At 42.2% G+C, this 20,368-nt stretch overlaps 1 protein-coding gene across 6 annotated transcripts in view; it reads left to right on the forward strand.

Annotated features, from left to right (window-relative positions):
• GLI3 (GLI family zinc finger 3) overlaps positions 1 to 20,368 on the forward strand; it is a 282,524-nt gene that overhangs the window by 201,124 nt on the left and 61,032 nt on the right. For all 6 annotated transcript variants that reach the window (XM_082473399.1, XM_082473401.1, XM_082473400.1 and 3 more), the window contains 4 exons: positions 1,887 to 2,088; positions 14,069 to 14,282; positions 15,247 to 15,360; positions 17,397 to 17,537. In XM_082473399.1, the coding sequence (XP_082329525.1) occupies positions 1,887 to 2,088; positions 14,069 to 14,282; positions 15,247 to 15,360; positions 17,397 to 17,537 (671 nt within the window). The remainder of the gene's footprint in view (positions 1 to 1,886; positions 2,089 to 14,068; positions 14,283 to 15,246; positions 15,361 to 17,396; positions 17,538 to 20,368) is intronic.

Consider the following 20,368-nt stretch of genomic DNA (forward strand, 5'->3'; position numbering starts at 1 on the left):
AACTTTTATGATGAAATTAGCCTCTCATAGTGAGTAAAAATGAGACATTTATGTGTAAGGCAGATGCCATAATAAAAGTAAGATGCTGGTTTAAACACTAAGAGCTGTGAACATAGTGGGACTGTTATTTTTGTACGAACATGGCCTAAATCAGGTTGGTAATGAAACTATTCTAAATGAAGAAGTTCAATTTTCAATGTGCCTGAAAGAAAGCTTCGAGTAGGTACCACATTCGTCATTCAAATTGGTTTTCCAGTTTTATATACATGGATGGTACTAAGTTCCAGTTTGTGATTTATTTTTTATTCACTATAAAGTATATCTATTCATCTCTATAATATTATCTATAGAGTCTTTCATATTCATCTATTACACTTCATTAAATTATCTCAAAGCATATGTTGGATTGTTATCTTGTATCAAGGTCCATCTCTGGTGAAGAAAATATTCCCAATGAGTTTTCTGGAGACCAAGTGCCTAGACTTTTTTCTATAAAGAAGGCTTACCTTCTACTTCAGTTTTCTGGGGACCCTAAAATTGCCATGTCCCTGTAAGCAGGTGTACCCATGCTTTGAAATAGAAACCCTCCGTTATTTCTTAAAAGTAATCATGTTTGATTTTCCTCTTACCTAGTGGTACTATGTTCTCATTCTGTCCTTAAACTTTAGTTTGATGACTCTGTAATGTAAATGTGACCTTAGAAAAGGCAGGAGTGGGCCTGTGGGCCACATTCATAGCTCTGCCCTAATTCAAATCTCTACCATCTACCAAATTGAAGGCAAATGGACATTTAATTTTTAACTCTCCATGTAAAAAGCATTGTATTAAGTTGGCAGGCGTTTAAGTGTGAGTTACTAACCTCCAGAATAGAACTGCATCAGTGGAATCTTCTTGAAGTCTCAAAACTCTTATAAATGCAGAGAATTAATTAATCGATTGATTGATTGATCTAATAACCAGAGGCTTAAAATTGACTCATGTTATCTTACTATAATGCTTGCAGGGTTTTTCTCCCCCAACCTTGGAAAGTCTGTAAACAAACCACGTCCCAAGCTTTTAAATGTTTCTTGGGACTTAGGCTGTATAGATTATGGGGAATTTAGGGCAGCGTTCCTCCATCTCGGTGCTACGGGTGCCAGATGATTCTTCATGGTGGCGGGGGGCTGCCCTGCCCATTCCCGGGTGTGCAGCAGCTTTCCTGGCCTCTAGATGTTTCCAGCACCCCGTGAGTTGTGATAACCAAAATATCTCCAGATGTTGTCACATGTCCCCTGGGGGCAACATTGGTTCCCCCCCCCCCATCGAGAACCATTAATTTAGGATAACGTATTTATCAGTTTTGTCAGTAAAGCCGTAAGTATTCCGTGGATCAGATAACTACAGAAATCATGGGGAAATGCGGGCATAACTAAGCTGGATTTTTTTAATCTTAGGATACTTTAATTCATTTTTTTCCTTCGTCTCATTGCCTTAAGACGGTATGCATTGCGGTGGGGAGGGTGGAGTGCGGTGCGACTGTGGGAACCACTGTCTTTGTCGCTGGTGGTGAATTAATGATGAGCATATCTAAGCAGCTGTCAGATTCATAAATCACTGGAAATGAGAGGGAGAACACATAAAAAGTCTCTCCCTTTTGTTTAGCAATTTATCATTTTGCCTGCACATTAATAAACAGAGCTCCCCCGAGGTAAGCCCCTGGAAGATAAATATTTCTCCCTAATTTCCTCAATTGTACCCAGTAGATCACCAGTGGGAGGAGAGAGGTACTTGTCAACGCCAGTCGCCGGCTTCTTATCCTTCACTTCTTCCACGCGGGGTAGTAGGAACAGATAATGGGTACCGAGTCCAGCCGCAGGTAATCAGGTTCTGTTTTGTTTATACAACAGGCACCAGATTCCCCAGCCCCCGGCTGTCAGCCAGGCCAAGCCGAAAACGTACACTGTCCATTTCACCACTGTCCGATCATAGCTTTGACCTTCAGACCATGATTAGGACGTCTCCCAACTCCTTGGTCACCATTCTCAATAATTCCCGCAGCAGCTCTTCAGCAAGTGGCTCCTACGGCCACTTATCTGCAAGTGCAATCAGGTATGTATTTTCCCCAAATCCATGATGTGTTTCTTTAATAAAACGTCACTGCTCGCCTGCACCTTGCGTTTGCGGTACTGACTACCTACAAGGAAGGATTACAACAGGACACCGGGATGCGGATGCAGGTCACGTTTCACTGCCATGAGTTCCAGAGCCAATTATTGGGCCGAAAAGAATTATTTGGCAGACATCAGTTAGCAGCCCATTTAGAGAAACAGTAGTTATTCAGGAATGAAATCCCCTTCCTAGAGACAGTGAGTATGGCGATCTTTTCATCTTCTTACTAGTTATAGTTGCCTAGAGGGAAAACCAACTTTGTAGCTGATTTGGGCACACTTGCAAGGACAGGGACAGAAATCAAAAAACCAGACGTGGGACTTCCCTGGCGGTCCAGTGGTTAGGACTCCACACTTCCACTGCAGGGGTGTGGGTTCGATCCCTCGTCGGGGAACTAAGGTCCCACAGACCGTGAGACATGACCAAAAAAGAGAAAAAAGACCAGACGTGAGTCTTGTCTCACGGGGGAAAAGTGTGCATTGGGAGGAAGGAAGAAAAGGGGACGGAAGGGTTTTTAGTCTAAAGGAATTGGTGGGTCTTCCATGATGAATAAACATATTAGGGAAACCCTAGCGGTCCAGAAAAAAAAAATGTGTTAGCAACAGTCACACCATATCTACTAGAAATGATGAATACCATTACTTTTTGTCCTTAATGTTTCCGTTACGGTTTTAATTCTTTGCTCGTTCAGTTATCAGCAATCCTCCTTGGCAGGCAAGTTAACGTTTAAATGTTATAAATCCCCATTTTGATATGATGTCGTTTTCTGCAGCATCTGTCTTTTAATGTGGTCAGGAAAGTGTGGAAACAACGGAACAGAGCAAATAACTCTGCTTGTATGATAGCAGTCCGTACTTACAGAGGGGGATTGTTTCAGGATTAGTTGATGTAGTCACGAAGGTAGGCTTTGGAGTCGGGCAAAACTGTAGTCAGATTCCGGCTTTGCCACCAGCTGTGCAGACCTTACTTGCCTGTAGGCTCTGAAATTCAGTCTTCACATTTGTAAACTACAGACAAGACAGCCACGGTAGAGGAAAGGGGTACCTTTTATTAAAGCTGGTGTGTATGGGCAGGGCCTGGATGAAGACCGCTGCACATGGGCAGAGCCGCAGGAGAACTGCCCCTGGTGGTCCATCCAGAGGATGAGCTACCAGGGCCTGGCCGTGCTACCCCCAACGTGATCACCCCAATCTGGCTCCGAGGAAGTACGCCCATCTCCAGACCATGCTGGCTGTTCTGCACTCTGGGCAAATTTCCCTGGGCTCATAGATTGCCATCGACCTTATCTCCATTTGCTGAAACCATACCATTATTATGTGGCTTGACTAGAAGTCATAGCATCAAAGTGGTGGAAATGAGGTACACAGTGAAAGTTCACAGGAATGCTATTCACACGGAATCACTTTGTGAGCGTTCCTTTCTCCTTTGTGTTTTCTTCCCTTCTGCTCTCTGCCCAGCTACCGTGACTTTTCACAGCCTCTACAGGACTTAGATTAGAGAGTGGTACACAGATAGTCTCAGTGCAGTCTTTATTCTTACCCTAACATCTTCACCCGTTTCCTCATCTCCTCACCTTTCCCAGGTAATCTAGTACCAGTCCTGGAGAGACTGTCAGTATCCTGACTTGGAATGATCATTGTCTCCTGCCTCCGAGGAGCTACCACAGATCTGATTATTCTCATTTGAGCTGGAAGCAGAGATTCCTAAGTCCGGTCAGGCCCCAGGAGACCCGTTTGCAGTCAGGTGACCAGGGCCGTCGGGCACACAGGTCTTTCTTGCTTTCGTCTCCTCACCAGCCTGTCTTCTCTCTTGCAATCTGACCTCTCATTCTTCAATACACAGCCCCTGTGTGCTAGGATAAGATGTAGCTTCTGATGCATATAAAGTAATGCAGATAACCCAAGATGAGATCGGCTTGCTGGAGCAATACAATAATTAGAAGAATTACGACCGGCACCACCCGCCAGTCCTTTAGCTGGAGTAGCGTTAGTGCTTCACTTGCTCTGTTCCAAGTTTCACTTTGTGAAATCTAAAGACCGACTGGAGGACTCCTCAGTAAGTGGTAGGATCGGTGGCTGACGGGAAAGGAAGCAGCATGAAGAAATCTACGAAGGGTAACTTTCTCAAGAGGGAAAGATACAGGAGTGCATCTCATCTCTGCTTTGTACCCAGGGACATGGTAGGCACAAGATGCGCTCACTGTTTTCATCTGACAGCAGTTTTGGAAAGCGTAGTGTTATTCTTGTTTTGTGCATCAGCACGGAGGGTCTTTGCAAGAGGACCAGCCCCCCAATTCCTTGCTTTTTAATTGGCCCCAAACACGTTTGACTTGCACACTTGCATGTTTTCTAATCCTAATCTGCTTCTCGTGTTGTCAGTGCATATGGTAACGGGGCCAGTTTCTAAAGATGTTTTTCAGTGTGTAATGACACACATTCAGTTTTCTAAAAGAATCTCCTTCACACGTGTATCCCAGTTCAAATGCTATTCTCTAAGAGGCTGGTAATAGTAGGGACCACTGTTTGAAATTCTCCTATTTACGTGCTCATCTGGTAGTTGCTATATGTCTCCCTCTACTAGAATACAAATGCCAGAAGGTCTAGGACTGTGTATGTTTTGTCCATGGCCACACTTCCCACCTCACAACATCTGTGCCCTGTCACCTTGATACCGCTCAACAAATATTTCTGGAGTGAATAAATGAAGGCGCTCTTAATGAGCCATTAGAATTCTAATCGCCCTCCTTATTAAAAGGAAGTTTCCATGCGGTGGATGAATAATGCTGGCTTTCAGAAGGTTATAGTGTATATGGATAGTATATCGTATATCCATAGTTGATAGATATATGGAGATACAGAGGGATGGACACAAAATAAAGGGATAAAAAAGCAAATGCCCATCTTCAGTTTGTTTATGGTTCTTATGTTTATGTATTTACTTAATAATTCAGACTGCTATAAGAATTCCATATAAAGCACATATTTATTCACAAAAGCCTATCTACATCTTAAAACATAGTACTTGATTATGGCTAACTTATTAAAACATATTGTCCAAATGTATAGCAAAAGTCTTTTTTATATCATAACTGAGAACATCATTCAAAAAAAATAACTCCATGCGTTTAAAAGGATGTGGTGAAATAGTTAACTGTCTCAAAAAGTTTTAACTTCTCCATCACCCTGAAGACTCCTGTCTAAGACTAGCTGATTCACATTTATCAAATACAACCTGTAAGCCCCACCCTCTCTGGTTAAGGCTAGTATTATAAATATCCAGTTAATGGCATTAAATTAGAAATAGTTTGACCTCTGCTAATACTTTCCCCTAGAAATCGAGCTCCCATCGGAGGAGAAAGTGTTTCAACTGACCCTCATCTTCCATCTTCTAGCAAAAGTAAAGGGAATGAAGACATGAGTAATCTATTCATTTCTAACCCACCAGTTACAGCTTTCTCACTTTGGGTTTAACGGCGAAAATGAAGATGGCTTCATATCCTTAGTAGTTTCAGGTCTGGTTCGGCCAGGACAGACATCTCACTGGAGACTGCGTTCCTGCTATTTATGTTCTTGGAGGTTTTGTCTGTTTGGCTGTTTAGTGGTAACCCAGCTTTTAAAGCCTTTTAGGACTCTTGCATCCTATAAAGCGTAATGTATTTTTGTCCGAAGCATTATTGAAAGAGTGCATATGCCTCGGTGTAAACGTTGGGATGATACTTAGCTCATTTGGTGGGTGTGTAGGTCTTTATGTGTGTACTCATTACTTCTTTCGAGGCTGCTGGGTTTTCCAATGAACTTGCCCCGGGGGGGCTTTTATGGATGGACGTGGAAGCTTTACTTTTTTCCTTTCCAATAGAAGCACGTGCACGCGTGTGTGTCCCTATACCGACACGTATACAGATGATAATGGCTGTTGGCCTGTTCTCTGCAAAACTGGGAAGAATTGTTCTTCCTTTGAATGGCAGCTGTTGTACAGTAAATTCCACAGCTGGAACCAGAAAGTGGACAACCTCGTTAGTACGACAACCACAAAGTAACCACAAAGTTGGTTTTGATTAGATGCCTCCTTCTCCCCCTTCCTCTCTCTTTTCTTGAAGCCAGTTTCTGAAATTTTGGGGCCCTCGTGTTACAGTGTGGACTGTTGCCTGGCTTCACCTCCAGTACTGGTTTCGTGAGCCAGAACTAGGAGAGATGGGACACTGAAAAGGAAACAGTGTCATTGGATTCATCAGCCTATAGAAAACTGGGTTAATTGCAACATGAAGTTTTTTTTTTTTTCTCTTTTATCAAAGTATAGTTAATTTACAATGTTGTGTTAGTTTCAAGTATACAGCAAAGTGATTCAGTTATACATTTGTGTATATATATTCTTTTTCAGATTCTTTTCCATTATAGGTTATTACAAGATATTGAGTATAGTTCCCTGTGTTATGTAGTAGGACCTTGTTTACCTCTTTTATATATAGTGGGGTGTACATGTTAATCCTAAACTTCTAATTTATCTCTCCCCTGCCCCCTTCCTGCTATCCCCTTTGGCAACCATAAGTTTGTTCTCTATGCCTATAAGTCTGTTTCTGTTTCATAGATAAGTTCATTTGTGTCAGCATATTTTATATTCCACATATAAGTGATATCAGATGATATTTGTCTTTCTCTGACTTACTTCACTTAGTATGATAATCTATAGGTCCATCCATGTTGCTGAAAATGGTATTATTTCATCCTTTTTCATTGCTGAGTAGTATTCCATTGTATATATATATATATATATATATATATATATATATATATATATATATATATATATATACCACGTATTCTTTACTTATTCGTTTGTTGATGGACATTTAGACTGCAGCATGAAGTTTCTTAATCCCAATGCCCGACCTGAAGAAATACATTATAAAAGCATCACATGAGTTTCTTTTAAGGAAGTCTTAAAAATTCACATCTGAAGAAAACTGACCAACTAGGGCAGTTGAAAAAAAATGTGTTTATAGGTCGTTAGCATTGATTTTACATTTAAAACATTTCCTAAGAATCTATAGCTGCCACATACTCTTCACTCCTCTTCACTTTGGGTAAGAGATGGTGCCTTTGTGACTCAGGCCTTCCTGTGACCACCCATGTCAGGGCTCTGCTCTGGTTTAATCCTCTCATCCATCTCAGGCCAGCCCAGCTCCGTGCCTCGCCCTCCAGGTCAGGGAGGGGTTCCGGAGATGAACCTGGAAACTGATGAGCCTTTCGGCTGAGTTCCCGGCAACCTCCCTCATCCTTCCCCACATTAGCACAGAGGAACCCCAGCACTGAGGCTCAGTGGAAGGAGATGTTCCATGCAGCTCTAAGGAAAAACTATGATTTTTTTTTTTTTTTAAGAAAATGGGTAAATGCCATGTGGATTGACGTCATTAAACAATAAAACAGAAACTTTTACCTGTAAGCATGCGGTGGCTGGGTGATCCAACCTCTCGCCATCTTTCTTATAGTTCAATTTTTTTTTTCTTTTTTGACCATGCTGAACAGCATGCGGGATCTTAGTTCCCTGACCGGGGATGGAACCCGTGCCCCCTGCAGTGGAAGCGCAGAGTCCTAACTGCTGGACCTCCAGGGAATTCCCCCGAGTTTTTTAAATTCACTTTTACTTAGAAACAGATCTCTTCAATATTGTAATTGGCTCTATCTGCCCTCCCAATATGAAGGACTACAGCAGCCCACATCATGCTGCTTTATTTATTGTACTGGTATTAAGTTATCCAGCCCATCCCCCATCCTCTTACCCTCCACCATATGCAGAGTTCCTGAAGTGTTTTTAAAACATTACAGGTTTGTCTCGCATGCTATTTTAATTGGTTTTTATCTTTTTGACTTGAATATTAATGACTTTGAAATGCCTATATGTATAGTAGGGTTGAATACATCTTAACAAATGATCTTCTACAGTATGAGCTTTTAGTGTCCCCCACTAATATAACATTTCTATAATTAAATGTGAATTTACAGATTGATCAGAGAGGCTCTGTACAAATGATGACGCACATCACTTCCTTGGTGTGAAAAAAATAATGTTTGTTGTGAAAGTCAAACATGATTATGGATCTCAAAGTTGTATGTATTGATTATCATTAATATGTAACTTTCCAGTTACAAATAATTATTTTATTCTTTGGATATATAAAAGGGATCTGTAGAAAGTACTCAGCTAAAACTTGTTGAATTAATGAATGAGTGTGTGGATGTTACGATATTTATTTTTTATTTAAAACATTTTTTTATTGAAGTATATTTGTTTTACAATGTTGTGTTAATTACTGCTGTATAGCAAATTGATTCAGTTATTCAGTTAAATATGTTATGATATTTATTTTAGTTGTTTAACATCCTGTCTTTCTACTTACACCCCAGATTTCAACCAGATTACGCATAGTTGTTGAGATTCCCAGACAGAAGAGTTCCAGATAAGGGAGGGGTTACTGGGCTATTTACTGCAATATTCAGAAATAAGACCCGGTTTGGAAAATTTGACCCCAGTTTGAAAAGTGTATTGACAAAACGTTACTTTGGATTTGTGATGGAGAATAAATACATCAAAACTTTCTTAACGATTCAGACTCTGGGAATTTTAACATTAAATTTTTGGGAAATAGAAGAAATAGTTCCCACTCAGACAGCGATTTGCTGATCACTTTTAACTCAGCTCAGAGCAAAGAATAAAAGGGAAATTGACCTGAGTAGTTATCCTTATTTAGAGTTCTGTCCCCAAGTCACTGCCTACCATGTAATGAGTGCTCCTGTAAGGTATTTTATAAAACTAAGACTTCAGTAGCCATAAATCGGTTTTGATGCGTAAAGTTTATACTTGGTGGATGAGAACACCACACACACTATAGTCAGGGTTCGAAAATCCACATTTTTCTCATTTTCTGCTTTTTAGAAAAATACAGGACAGGTTAACATTTGAATTAATTTATTCTGGCTTTCTTTTTTCTTTTATAATTTTTCAAACATTTTATTGGAGTATAGTTGACTTACAGTGTTGTTAGTTTCAGGGGTACAGCACAGTGATTCACTTATACATGTACATGTATTCGTTCATTTTCAGATTTTTTTCCCATATAGGTTATTGCAGACTATTCTAACTGTTGTCCTAGAAGACTGTTTCTCAAAGTGTTTTGTGAGGAACACTAGTCTCTAAAAGCTCCCCGAAATGTTGCTACAAACCATATCTGGGGTGGGACATTTGGAACACACATTCAAGTATTAAAACAGTTCTAGGAAACCCCGGGGCTGTATTCCTCAGACTTTATCACCTTGGTACTTCTTTTGCCTTTCCTCCCTAACACTTACTTTTGGGTGACTGTGTTAGCACATTGCTTGGGAAGATCTGGGCCATCTGACACTTTCTAGCGATCTTATCGATTAAATATAGATTAACAGTTGCAAGTCACATTCTTATAAATGTATGTTTTTAATTATCCCATCTCTCATGCAGTCATCTAGAAGTAAATGCTATAAAAATTTTTTAAATTATACTTGATTAAATGTTGAGTGAAGAGAATTCAAAAATCAGAACATAAACTTAATTGCTCTTCAACTGATCCAGAGGAAAGAACAGGGTGAGCAGAAATGTAAAGGCTTTGAGGTCATAAAGCTCAGGTGGACCACGTTTTAGACTAGACTGTGTCCTTCTTGAGAGGAGACAGAAGCGATGTATAAAATTTTTCAACAATGTCAATACTTTGTATTTCTAGGAAATTATGGAACGAATACATGAACTGTTTAGGAAGTTTTTTTTCAGGGCTTCTAAAAATAGAATTTACTTTTCAAAAAAAATTCCGACCTCTGTAACCAGCAGTCTGTCTTCAGCTGCTGAAGTTCTATAAAAATACACAGATCTAGTTTCTACCTTTGTACTGTTTTATAAACACGTTGTCAAATTGCTTTTCTTTGAAGTGACTGTTCCGAGTTCGGTAGGCAGAATAATGGCCTCCAAAGATGTCCACATCTTACTCCCCGGAACCTGTGAATATATCACCTTACAGGGCAAAAAGAATTGTGTAGCTGTGATTCAGTTACGAGTTTTTGTTTGTTTGTTTGTTTGTTTTTTAATAGTCTTCGTAGCAGCTTTATGTGTAATAGTAAACCACAACAACCTGAGACGCAGCAAAAGAGCATGCATAGAACATATAAGGAGCATACACAGCAAGCGTGCTATACTTAGACTCTAAGATACTATTCAGCAAAGGAAATGATTGGAGCTCAACTAAATGCAGCAACATGAAAAGATATCACAAATACAATTTTGACCAAAGAAGCTGGACACCAAAGGTTACCTCCAAAGGTTACCACGTAGACTTTAACACATCTGAACTTACAGTGTGTGGACCAGTTTTCCCCAGTTTTGAACTTGCCAGTGGAATCATGCAGTAGGTAATCGTTGGTGTCCAGTTAAGGGTTTTGAGATGAGGAGATGATCAGGTGGCCCTAGTATAATCACAAGGGTCCTTATAAAAGGGAGGCAGGAGGGTGTCGGAGTTACAGGGAATCAGAGGAGGAGGTCGGGGTGAGGTGGGACCCTGAGCCGCGGATGGAAGCAGCCTCTAGAAGCGGGAAAAGGCCAGGTGCCAGGGATTTCCCGAGAAACGCAGTCCTGCCCACCCATCTGAGAATTCTGACCTCTGGAGCTATAAGATGGCAAGCGTATTTTGTTTTGAAACAACTAAGTTTGTGGTGATGTGTTGCAGCAGCAGCAAGAAACTCATTCCTAATGGGGGTGGTTCGGTCACTCACTGACTCACCTCGAGGGGCTGCCCCGTGCCAGGCAGTGTTCCGGGCACCAGGGGTCAGTGGGGGACAAGACAGACCAGAGCCCATGTCCCCTAGACCTTCCATTGCAGAGGGAGGGAGAGAATATGGTTTCAGAGAGCCTCATCCTGCAGCGAGAATACAAGTGTCAAACAACAGAGCGTCATGGGGCAAGGAGCTGCAGAGGGGGCTTGTTTGGATGGGGGTCTTGGGCTCAGGAGGCCCCTGTGTCTGAGGAGGTGACATTTAAGCTGGAATCTGAGTGACCAAAAGGAAGCAGCTAGACTGGCCTCTGGAAGGACACAGCAAGTACCGGGATGCAGAGCTTAGGAAGACAGCTCACTTGGGGGTCAGAGAGCAGGGGGGGCTGGTCCCCATCCCCTGCCCCCCCAACACTGGTGGGGAAGTCCTCGGAGGTTCTTTCCATGCTCCTGGGAGGACGGCATTGTTTTCTGCTCTATTTGACATCACTGCGGTACCTGGTCATCCCCCATCCTCTGCTTCTTCCTTACACAACTGCGTGGACAGCCCCGCAGGCTGTCAGCCTGACTCTCCAGTCCCTTCACCGACGCTGTGACAGAGCCAAAAACATCAACTTCTGTCATCAAATCCTAAATAGGCTTTGTAATCTTGAGCAAGCGGCCTTCCTTCCAGGAGCTGAGGGCAGGGCCCGCTCTTGTGGGGTGACACAAGGTCTTCCCCTGTGTCCACTGTTGCCCAGCTCTTTGCACGCAGAGGAGAGAGGGTTTCCCTTAGCAGTCCTTCCTTATGGGTAATCAGGGACTGCTAAAAATCGCTGGTCCATCCTGTATGTTCTCATATCCTTTGGAATCTGATAGTTGACATGGATTTTAGGGAAGGTTTATTCCTGTCCCCTGGTTTGACCAGCGAAAACGCAGCGCCAAAAGGGGATGTTACCCACGTGGGTTGAAAGCTTGTCGCAGCCTCTCCTGCACCTGAGGTCAGAGACTTCGCACCTGGGAACGGGGCTGCAGCACCAATGCTGGTCCTTCCTTTTGTCTTCTACATATTTTTAAAAGTAAAAATCGACCTACTCTGTCTGGCTTTTAACATTTGTAAATTGCATTACATACAAAACTGAGGGCATTTTCTGCCTTGTGAAACGTTTTCTCGAATGGTCTGGATTCTTAATTGGGTCCTGACTTTTTTGAGCCTCCCAATATTGGGCCCCCCAGAATGAGAGGTGTACATGACCCAAGGGGCCCCCTTCCCAAGCCCACCTACTCGTTCAAGCTCATGAAACTCAGGAAAGATGCATGGAGGTTTGTGCAAAGTCCATATCACATTATAAATATGTGTGTAGTGGGGTCTTTTAGTTTTCCTTTGTTTTTTTAATGAACAGAATGAGGTAGTTACACTTAGTAATACCCATTCACCAAAAGGAAAGGAGGGGGGCGGGTGGGTTAAATCATTGTGTTTTTTGATGAATGGCTTGTACACCAAAAAATAAATTGGACAAACTGGCATAGAGCTCAGTGAACATGAAATCAGCTATTAGAAGAAAGCTTGTGAACAAATTCTGAGGCAGATATGCATCTTTTGATTAATGCCCTATCAATCATCCACACAGCTACCTTAGCTAAGTCTTGCTGTAATCATTCATGGCTGCTTTCCGAAACACTGGCAGAAACTATAGCGCTGCAGAAACAGAATATTATTACTGATTTCTCCCTAACTTACTGTGAACAATGACTGTTTTCACCAGGTTTCTGCTCTCCTTTATTAAAGAAATACAATACAGAATGAAAGGAGAGTTCCTCCAAGCCCCGTGAAATTCTCCTAGGGTATTCTTAATGATATTCAGTCTTAAATGGGCAAGCTATTGTAGTGCAAGGTTCTCCGTAGGAATAATAGTAATGTAATCCCATTGAAACCACCTTTTTATGGGTTGTAGTCAAATGGGCAAAACGTGGAGTCACATTAATGAAGGGAGTATATCTTCGGCGTTATTACTTAAAGTTGTTGAAATGGTTTGAATTTTGTTATTGTCATTATTATAGTCTCAGTTAATGCGCTTAACAGCAATAGTAATTAACCCACCAGATTGGAAAATTTGCATGAATTCTACCTTTGACTTTGCAAGAAACCCTGATTCTTTCTGGGCCGTACACAGCAGGATGGAGAGAATATCTACGTATCTATATATATTTTTCCCACTGAGTATTTTTTAAGGAAGAAATTTTCACAAATGCCATTACAGTGTTTCATGCCTTTTTTTAAGCCATCGGCAAATTCGAGAGCACTTCATTCTTTTAAGAGGATTGGATTCCTAAACTATGGTGGTGCAGAGAATGATTTGGCACTGCCTACTAGTGCAGAAATCTTTAGGTGATGGTGTGACTTCCTCAGAACTTCCTGTAGCCTGGGAAATACTCTGGCATAATGAAGTGGTGACAGGCATTAGCATGTATAATGGGCGTTAATAGGCATTTAATGCTCCTTAGCTGGAAGAGGGAGCGGATGCTCTCCCATTGGAATATTCCTCAATCGAAGCCCATTGATCACCGATTTCAGCCAGGAGAGGTTAATCCATCAGCTTCTGTAACCAGACGGCACTGATGGAAATTCTTTAGGTGGCATTCAGGATGAACCAAGCTTTCCATCTTTACAAACAAATGAGTGATATGACAAGCATGGTGTTCAAAACACATTTAACCAATTGATTTTCTTTCCTCTTGTAATAAGATCTGGAGACATATGAAAGCGTGCAGCGTGAGCATAGATGAAAAGAATTGCTCCGTGCACGGGAACATATGGGATGGGGAGCTGAGAATAGTACTATAAAGCATGCAGTCACCCATTCTCTTTGTTATATAAAGTTTGTTATTGCAATAAATAGTTGTTATTGAGCCGATGCCTTTTGCTTCCGTTCTGCTGAATTTTATCTCAGGTCTGCGTGTCTGTGCCAACGCCCACGCGTGTCCTGTCTAAGCCGTCAGCTTTCTCTAGGAAGTTTCGAGATGTTCGTCAATCATTTTTACCTTCTAATTTAAATGCACAGCCCTGATGCAATCTGGGGACAAAAAACTAGGTATAAAGGTGTGCTGGTCTCTGTGTCCCGTGTAAATGATGGTTTTCCCTTTATTTCCCACCCGCAGCCCTGCCCTGAGCTTCACCTACCCTTCTGCACCCGTGTCTCTCCATATGCATCAGCAGATCTTAAGCCGACAGCAGAGCTTAGGCTCGGCCTTTGGACACAGTCCTCCGCTCATCCACCCTGCCCCAACCTTCCCGACACAGAGGCCTATTCCCGGGATCCCTACGGTCCTCAACCCTGTCCAGGTCACCTCCGGCCCTTCCGAGTCCTCACAGGTGAGAGAGACAGCTCGATGACCTGGTCTGTCTTGGGAATCATAGAGGAAAGCCACGGGGCCACATCAGCCATGAATACGCGCAGGCCAGTGGCATCCTCACCGCTTCCGTACTGCAGCCTGTGGTCCCAACCCAGGGCCGTCATCTTCAGATTTTGTGCCGTGTGTATGCTCCTCAAGACACGAGAGCTTCTTCCACTAGAGTCATTTTATCCTCGGTGGAAAAGCAGGCTGCTTGATCGGGCTTCCCTCTGACCCTGGGCTGTCTATAGCCCGTTCAGTAAAAAGACATCCCGTGAGTGGGTTGCTGGCATTCGGTCCCTTTCCCCTGCACTATTAGAGTTCATTAAAGCCTGGATCCCAGCTCTTTTCCTCTGGCTTTAAAAAGCCCCGGGGAGTTGCTACTTATGAGTTAAAAACAAAGAGCTGTCTCATGAATGTATATCCTGGCTTTTAAAAAAAAAATGTATTGGTGTATGATTGATTTACAGTGTTGTGTTACTTTCTGCTGTACAGCAGAGTGAATCCGTTATACATATACATATATCCACTCTTTTTTAGATTCTTTTCCCATGTAGGTCATTACAGAGTATTGAGTAGAGCTCCCTGTGCTATACAGTAGGTTCTTATCAGTTATCTATTTTATATATAATAGTGTGTACATGTCAGTCCCAATCTCCCCTTTATCCCTCCCTCCCCCTCTTCCCCCCTGGTAACTATAAGATTGTTTTCTACATCTGTAGCTCTATCTCTGTTTTGTACATAAGTTCATTTGTACCATTTTTTCAGTATATCCTGGCTTTGAACACATTTTCTGAACTCTGCTACCTGGAAATAGGAGCCATATCTGTCATCATTCTAGTGCCAGAGAAGCTTGCTGTTCTCGACTTGTGTCTTTTATCTATGGGCCTGCTCATTGATCAGAACTTAACTTTTGTCTCTGTCCCTGCCAATGTGACCCGCAGAACAAGCCCACGAGTGAGTCCGCTGTGAGCAGCACCGGAGACCTAGTACATAACAAACGCTCCAAGATCAAACCCGATGAAGACCTCCCCAGCCCGGGGCCTCGGGGCCAGCAGGTGAGGGAGGCGCCCGGCTCTGGCTCCCTCCAGCCTGGCGTCTTTTCACAGCACTGGCTTGTCTACTGCGTTCTTGGCCTTGGGCATACCCACACATTTAACAAAAGGCCAGGGCTGGAGTACAACGAGGTTTGTTTCTCCAGCTCAGAAGCAGACACACAAAAATGCAGGCAGCTTTGTGGGGTATAAACTGGAGTAAGTGAGTGGATGCTTTTATTGTTGACCAGGGATGTGAACAGGCTTCAGTCCTTGGCCTTGATCTTGGGCCTGAATTACAAGCTCCTGGCTCTCAGCCTGAGCTGGACAGACCAGGGACGTTCCTTATAATGATCAAGTTCTTATTTGTTCTTATTTTGCCACTTCCTACTGGCCAGGAGACCCTGCATAGCCAGGAGGGATCCAGCGACAACTAACCTAACCTAAGGCTACTTAGATTCTTGTTCTTTACCCCAAGTCCTGAAAGGACAAGCTTAAAAATTCCAATCTTGTCTCTGCTGTTACTTAGATCCTGAGCCTAAATTTTAAAAATGTGTAGATTCGGACTTCCCTGCTGGCGCAGTGGTTAAGAATCCACCTGCCAATGCAGGGGACACGGGTCCAATCCCTGGACCGGGAAGATCCCACATGCCGCGGGGCAACTAAGCCCGTGCGCCACAACTACTGAGCCTGTGCTCTAGAGCCCGCAAGCCACAACTACAGAAGCCCGGGCACCTAGAGCCTGTGCTCTGCAACAAGAGAAGCCAACGCAATGAGAAGCCTGCACACCACAACGAAGAGTATCCCCCGCTCGCCACAACTAGAGAAGCCCACGTACAGCAACGAAGACCCAACGCAGCCATAAATTAATTAATTAATTAAAAAAAAAGAATGTGTAGATTCTGCTCATAATCCTATCTTGTAGGTTCCCTGGGCCTGATATGGAGCTCAGTGAGTATAATTCCCATAGATAGGGGTTGGACGAGAGTCTGGATGTCCACAGAATCTGGACCTTGCAATGTTCAGGCTGCTTCAGCCCAAACCTGAGAGTGCTGAAGCCCACGTTTCCTTTTTAGGGAGCACTTGGAAGATGGAATGAATGGGTGTCATGGGCTCCGAGAGCCATCCTTCTTCTTGCATATTGCTGGTTATGCCTAAACACTTGTATACAACTTTTGCCATCTAACCCCAGATTAGATCCCGAATTTACACACCTAATCATCTCCCAGAATTCTGGAAATTCTTTATGTTTTCATTTCTGCAAAGCTGCCTTAGAAGACTAGAAAAGACTTTACCGCCAAGCTTTAGATGCTGTGGTTCTTGGGCAGGGAGTGTATGCTTGGAGACCAGAAGGTGAAACCAGAAGACATCATCCCTGTAAAAATCCACACAATGCCTCTCACAGCCTCCAGTGGCAGGGAGAACAGAATTAGAATTAGCAGTAAACCATTTCCCTGGATTCCAAAATAGGAGAATAAACAAATTAATATGCTGAAAATAATTTAACCGAAAGAGCAGTCTTTTGGATAAAGACCACATCACCTAGTTTAATTGCTTTTCTTAAGAGATGACATCTTAGGTTGTTCTCACCTTGGTGTTCAGGACAGCAAAGTTTGGCCTCAATATCTTACTGACATTCTGGTTTGGACCATTGTCTTTAATCACAAGTTAACAACCTTCAAAGGTGTATTGAGTAAATCTGAAAAAAATGCAAACAAATGATTCCATCTTTGGTTTCTTCAATTCACAAAACTGAGTTGATAGACTTGGGCTCTATTTTATTTTCCCCCCAAAAAATTGCATGCGGAGAAAGACAAGCGTACATCAGGTTTTTCATTTCTCTTCTTTTTTTTTTTTTTAACTTTTTATTTTATATTGGAGTATAGTTGATTAACAATGTTGTGATAGCTTCAGGTGTACAGCAAAGTGATTCATTTACACATTTTCCCCTTTAGGTTGTTACATAATAGTGAGCAGAGTTCCCTTTCTCTTCTCTCTGCTGTCCCATTGTGTCTGATTTTGTCCCTCTTTCCCCTCCCTTCCCCACCCCTGCCTTTCAGGAGCAACCTGAAGGGACAACCCTGGTGAAGGAGGAAGGGGACAAAGATGAAAGCAAACAGGAGCCTGAAGTCATCTACGAGACAAACTGCCACTGGGAAGGCTGTTCTCGGGAGTTCGACACCCAGGAGCAGCTGGTGCATGTGAGTGAAGGGGGCTGGGAAGGGGGCTTTACAGCTATGTGACCTTTCCTGCGGGGTCAGCTCCCCTGACCCCACGCTGAGTCAAGTTTCTCAGCTAGCAGCCTAGCAAACTGGAGGGGGCTTTATGACTTTCTGAGAATAAAGAAAACTCTGAGCCACGGTGCTTGACCTGTTCAGTCAGCTAAAGCTTAGTGTAAAATTCAATAAAGTCTTCAAGAGAGAGTGTAATGACTCTGATCCCATAAGCGAGAAAACACTATTTTGAGTTAGCGACTTTGATGGTTATTGAGTAATAGTAAGCTGGACATGAATTATTATTAACCTTTTAACCAAGTTTGATTTTAACCAAGACCCAGTAACAATCAAAAAAAAATCATAGAGGTGGGGGAAGTCCTTTTTCTCCCTCCTCCCTTCCTCTCCCCGACCCTCACCAGCTAAGGAGTCTCCCATGATTTTAGGCAGCAGTTGGTACTTGCTGTGAGAAGTGGGTAATGGTTTGCGATAAGCCATTAGCACAATTTCTTGACTTGAAGCCAATCCTTGTGGGCCTCACAGTTCCATGGAAAAAGCAATATATATTTTAAAATGTGTCTAATGATGTATATTTTTGAAAACTGCAATGTGGTCCGACTGAGACCCTCACCTCGCCTTCCCACACCAGATTCAGAAGTCTTTCCCTTGCTCCCTTGCCAGTTATTTCAAATAATGCAGGGTACCCCCATCTGCATACCTGATTAACCCTGTTTCCTTGGCCCGTGCTTCATCTTTGTTTGGTACTTTCTCAGGCCAGTAGAGTCTCCCTGGCACATGGGACCAGAGGCAGCTGAGATGGAAGGATATTTGCATAATCAAGGATGAAACGATGTCAAAGCACAGGGTTGCATTAAGGCATTAAGGATGGTTTGCTATGTGTAGCCCTTTCATAAGCTTTAAATACGACAGCAAATCTGACAGAGTAACTTCCTCGTGACCCCCCCGCCCCGTCACCTACACACACCATACACACCCCCATTCCATTCTGTTTACTTTTTTACAGTCACTTTTTATTTTTAGATAATCCGTATCGCTTGATAACCCTCCTCCGTTTAAACACTAAGATTATACAATTCCTATTTGTTCTTAACCTCTAATATATGCCACATGCTGCAGTTACATTATAGTGTCAAATATATGGTTTGCCAGGTTTTGAGATCCATCATGTACAGAATGTTTTGAGGGCTTAACATGACCTCAGGGTTTCCCCCCCCCATTTCTTTTTTGATCATGTCTCCTTGTAATAGTATAGAGAGAATTCTAGATTTCTCTGCACAGCAAGAAACTAGAAAGTCAAATGTTTTTAATTAAGGTATATTTCCAGATTTTTCCATGAACTTAATTTGATTCTTTCTCTTTAATTTGATGCAAGTGTTATTTTCAAGCCAAGCCTGACTTAACAGTCTTTTATTCTTGCTGATTGTTTTAATGGAAACCACAGACATTGTAACACTAAAGGGAAAAAAAAAAAATAGCTTGGAATTTTTCTTTTAATGTGGGGAAATAAACCCAAAGAGGAGAGGATGCCAAGAATACCCTCAGTGATAGAGTGAGTGAACATCGTACATGAGAAGAACTGTTTGTACAAAACCTGCCGTCATAAACGAGATGCTGTTAGGCAGTGCTGCTTGCCTTTTACAACATCCTTCTGAGAGAGGACACGGTCTCATGGTGCCTTTTCTGTGGATAAGTCATTGCCGTTTCCAAGGAGTGCTGTGATTTTTGTTCAGCTGTTATCAAATGAGGAAGGAAATTCTAAGTCTACATTTAAAAGAAATTCAGTTTTGAGATAACATTTTTGGGGGTTGTGGTTATACCTTCACATTTTCCCTGCCTTATATGTCACGTGAAAGCTTTTAAAAGACAGTGGATATTGCAGGTATTTGTATTTAATCTCAGTGGCAAAAGGTTTTAGGTAGGGATGATGCTTTAATAGAGAGATCTGAGTAGTTTTAAGGCAAGGCTGCTTAACCTGTCAACTAAACGGCCACCGTGTTGTCTGTTTTATTATAAAAACTAGGAAATGAATTACATATACACTGGAATTTTTTTTATTCCAAATTGGCAAGAAGAAATTCGTGTCAGGATTAGGAGAAAATCCAATGTATTATCTTTATGATATTAATTTTAGTCTGAGATAAATTATATGAGTTAAGTAAACTTAGTTAAGTGAATTAAAAATTTTAACTTACAATAACATAAATAAAGATGCTGGTTTATGTCGCTTATTCTCTACCTTTTTACTCGTTACCTGACGTGTAGAAATTCCAAATTTGTACGTGTAAATTGATTTTACTTCGCATGACAGACATATAAGAAGTGCCTTCCTACCCACGGTGACTCTGGTAGCTTCAGCAGTGGCCTGGTATATTATTTTTTGTGGACTGAATGAATAGCTAGTTGAAATCCACCTAATTACTTGGGTGACAGATGGAAAAAAGACCAGTGGCAAAAACCAGTTTTTTAAGGACGGAGGGAAGCATGAACTATTTGCATTCCTATGACTCTCCCTGGAGAGAGGACATTTTGTGAATTAGTTGAATTTTCATGCTACAGACAACCAAGAGGCAAGGTGTTAAACCATTCTGATGCTCTGCCTTATTTATAGCCATGACCCATTCTTTTTCCCCCTCTTACAGTTAATAGAAAGATTCATGATTCTTCATGGTTGTCTATCTAGTGTCTGACAGTCCCGACTGCCTGCGAAAGCAAGTCACTATCTATAATTGATATCCTCCCGTGGAATAGGGTGCTGGCTGCAATTGAAGGGCTTTGCTGAAAGCTCTTAAATCCTGACA

Source organism: Balaenoptera physalus (genome assembly GCF_965194825.1).
Source record: "Balaenoptera physalus genome assembly, chromosome: 8".
Taxonomy (NCBI): Eukaryota; Metazoa; Chordata; class Mammalia; order Artiodactyla; family Balaenopteridae; genus Balaenoptera; species Balaenoptera physalus.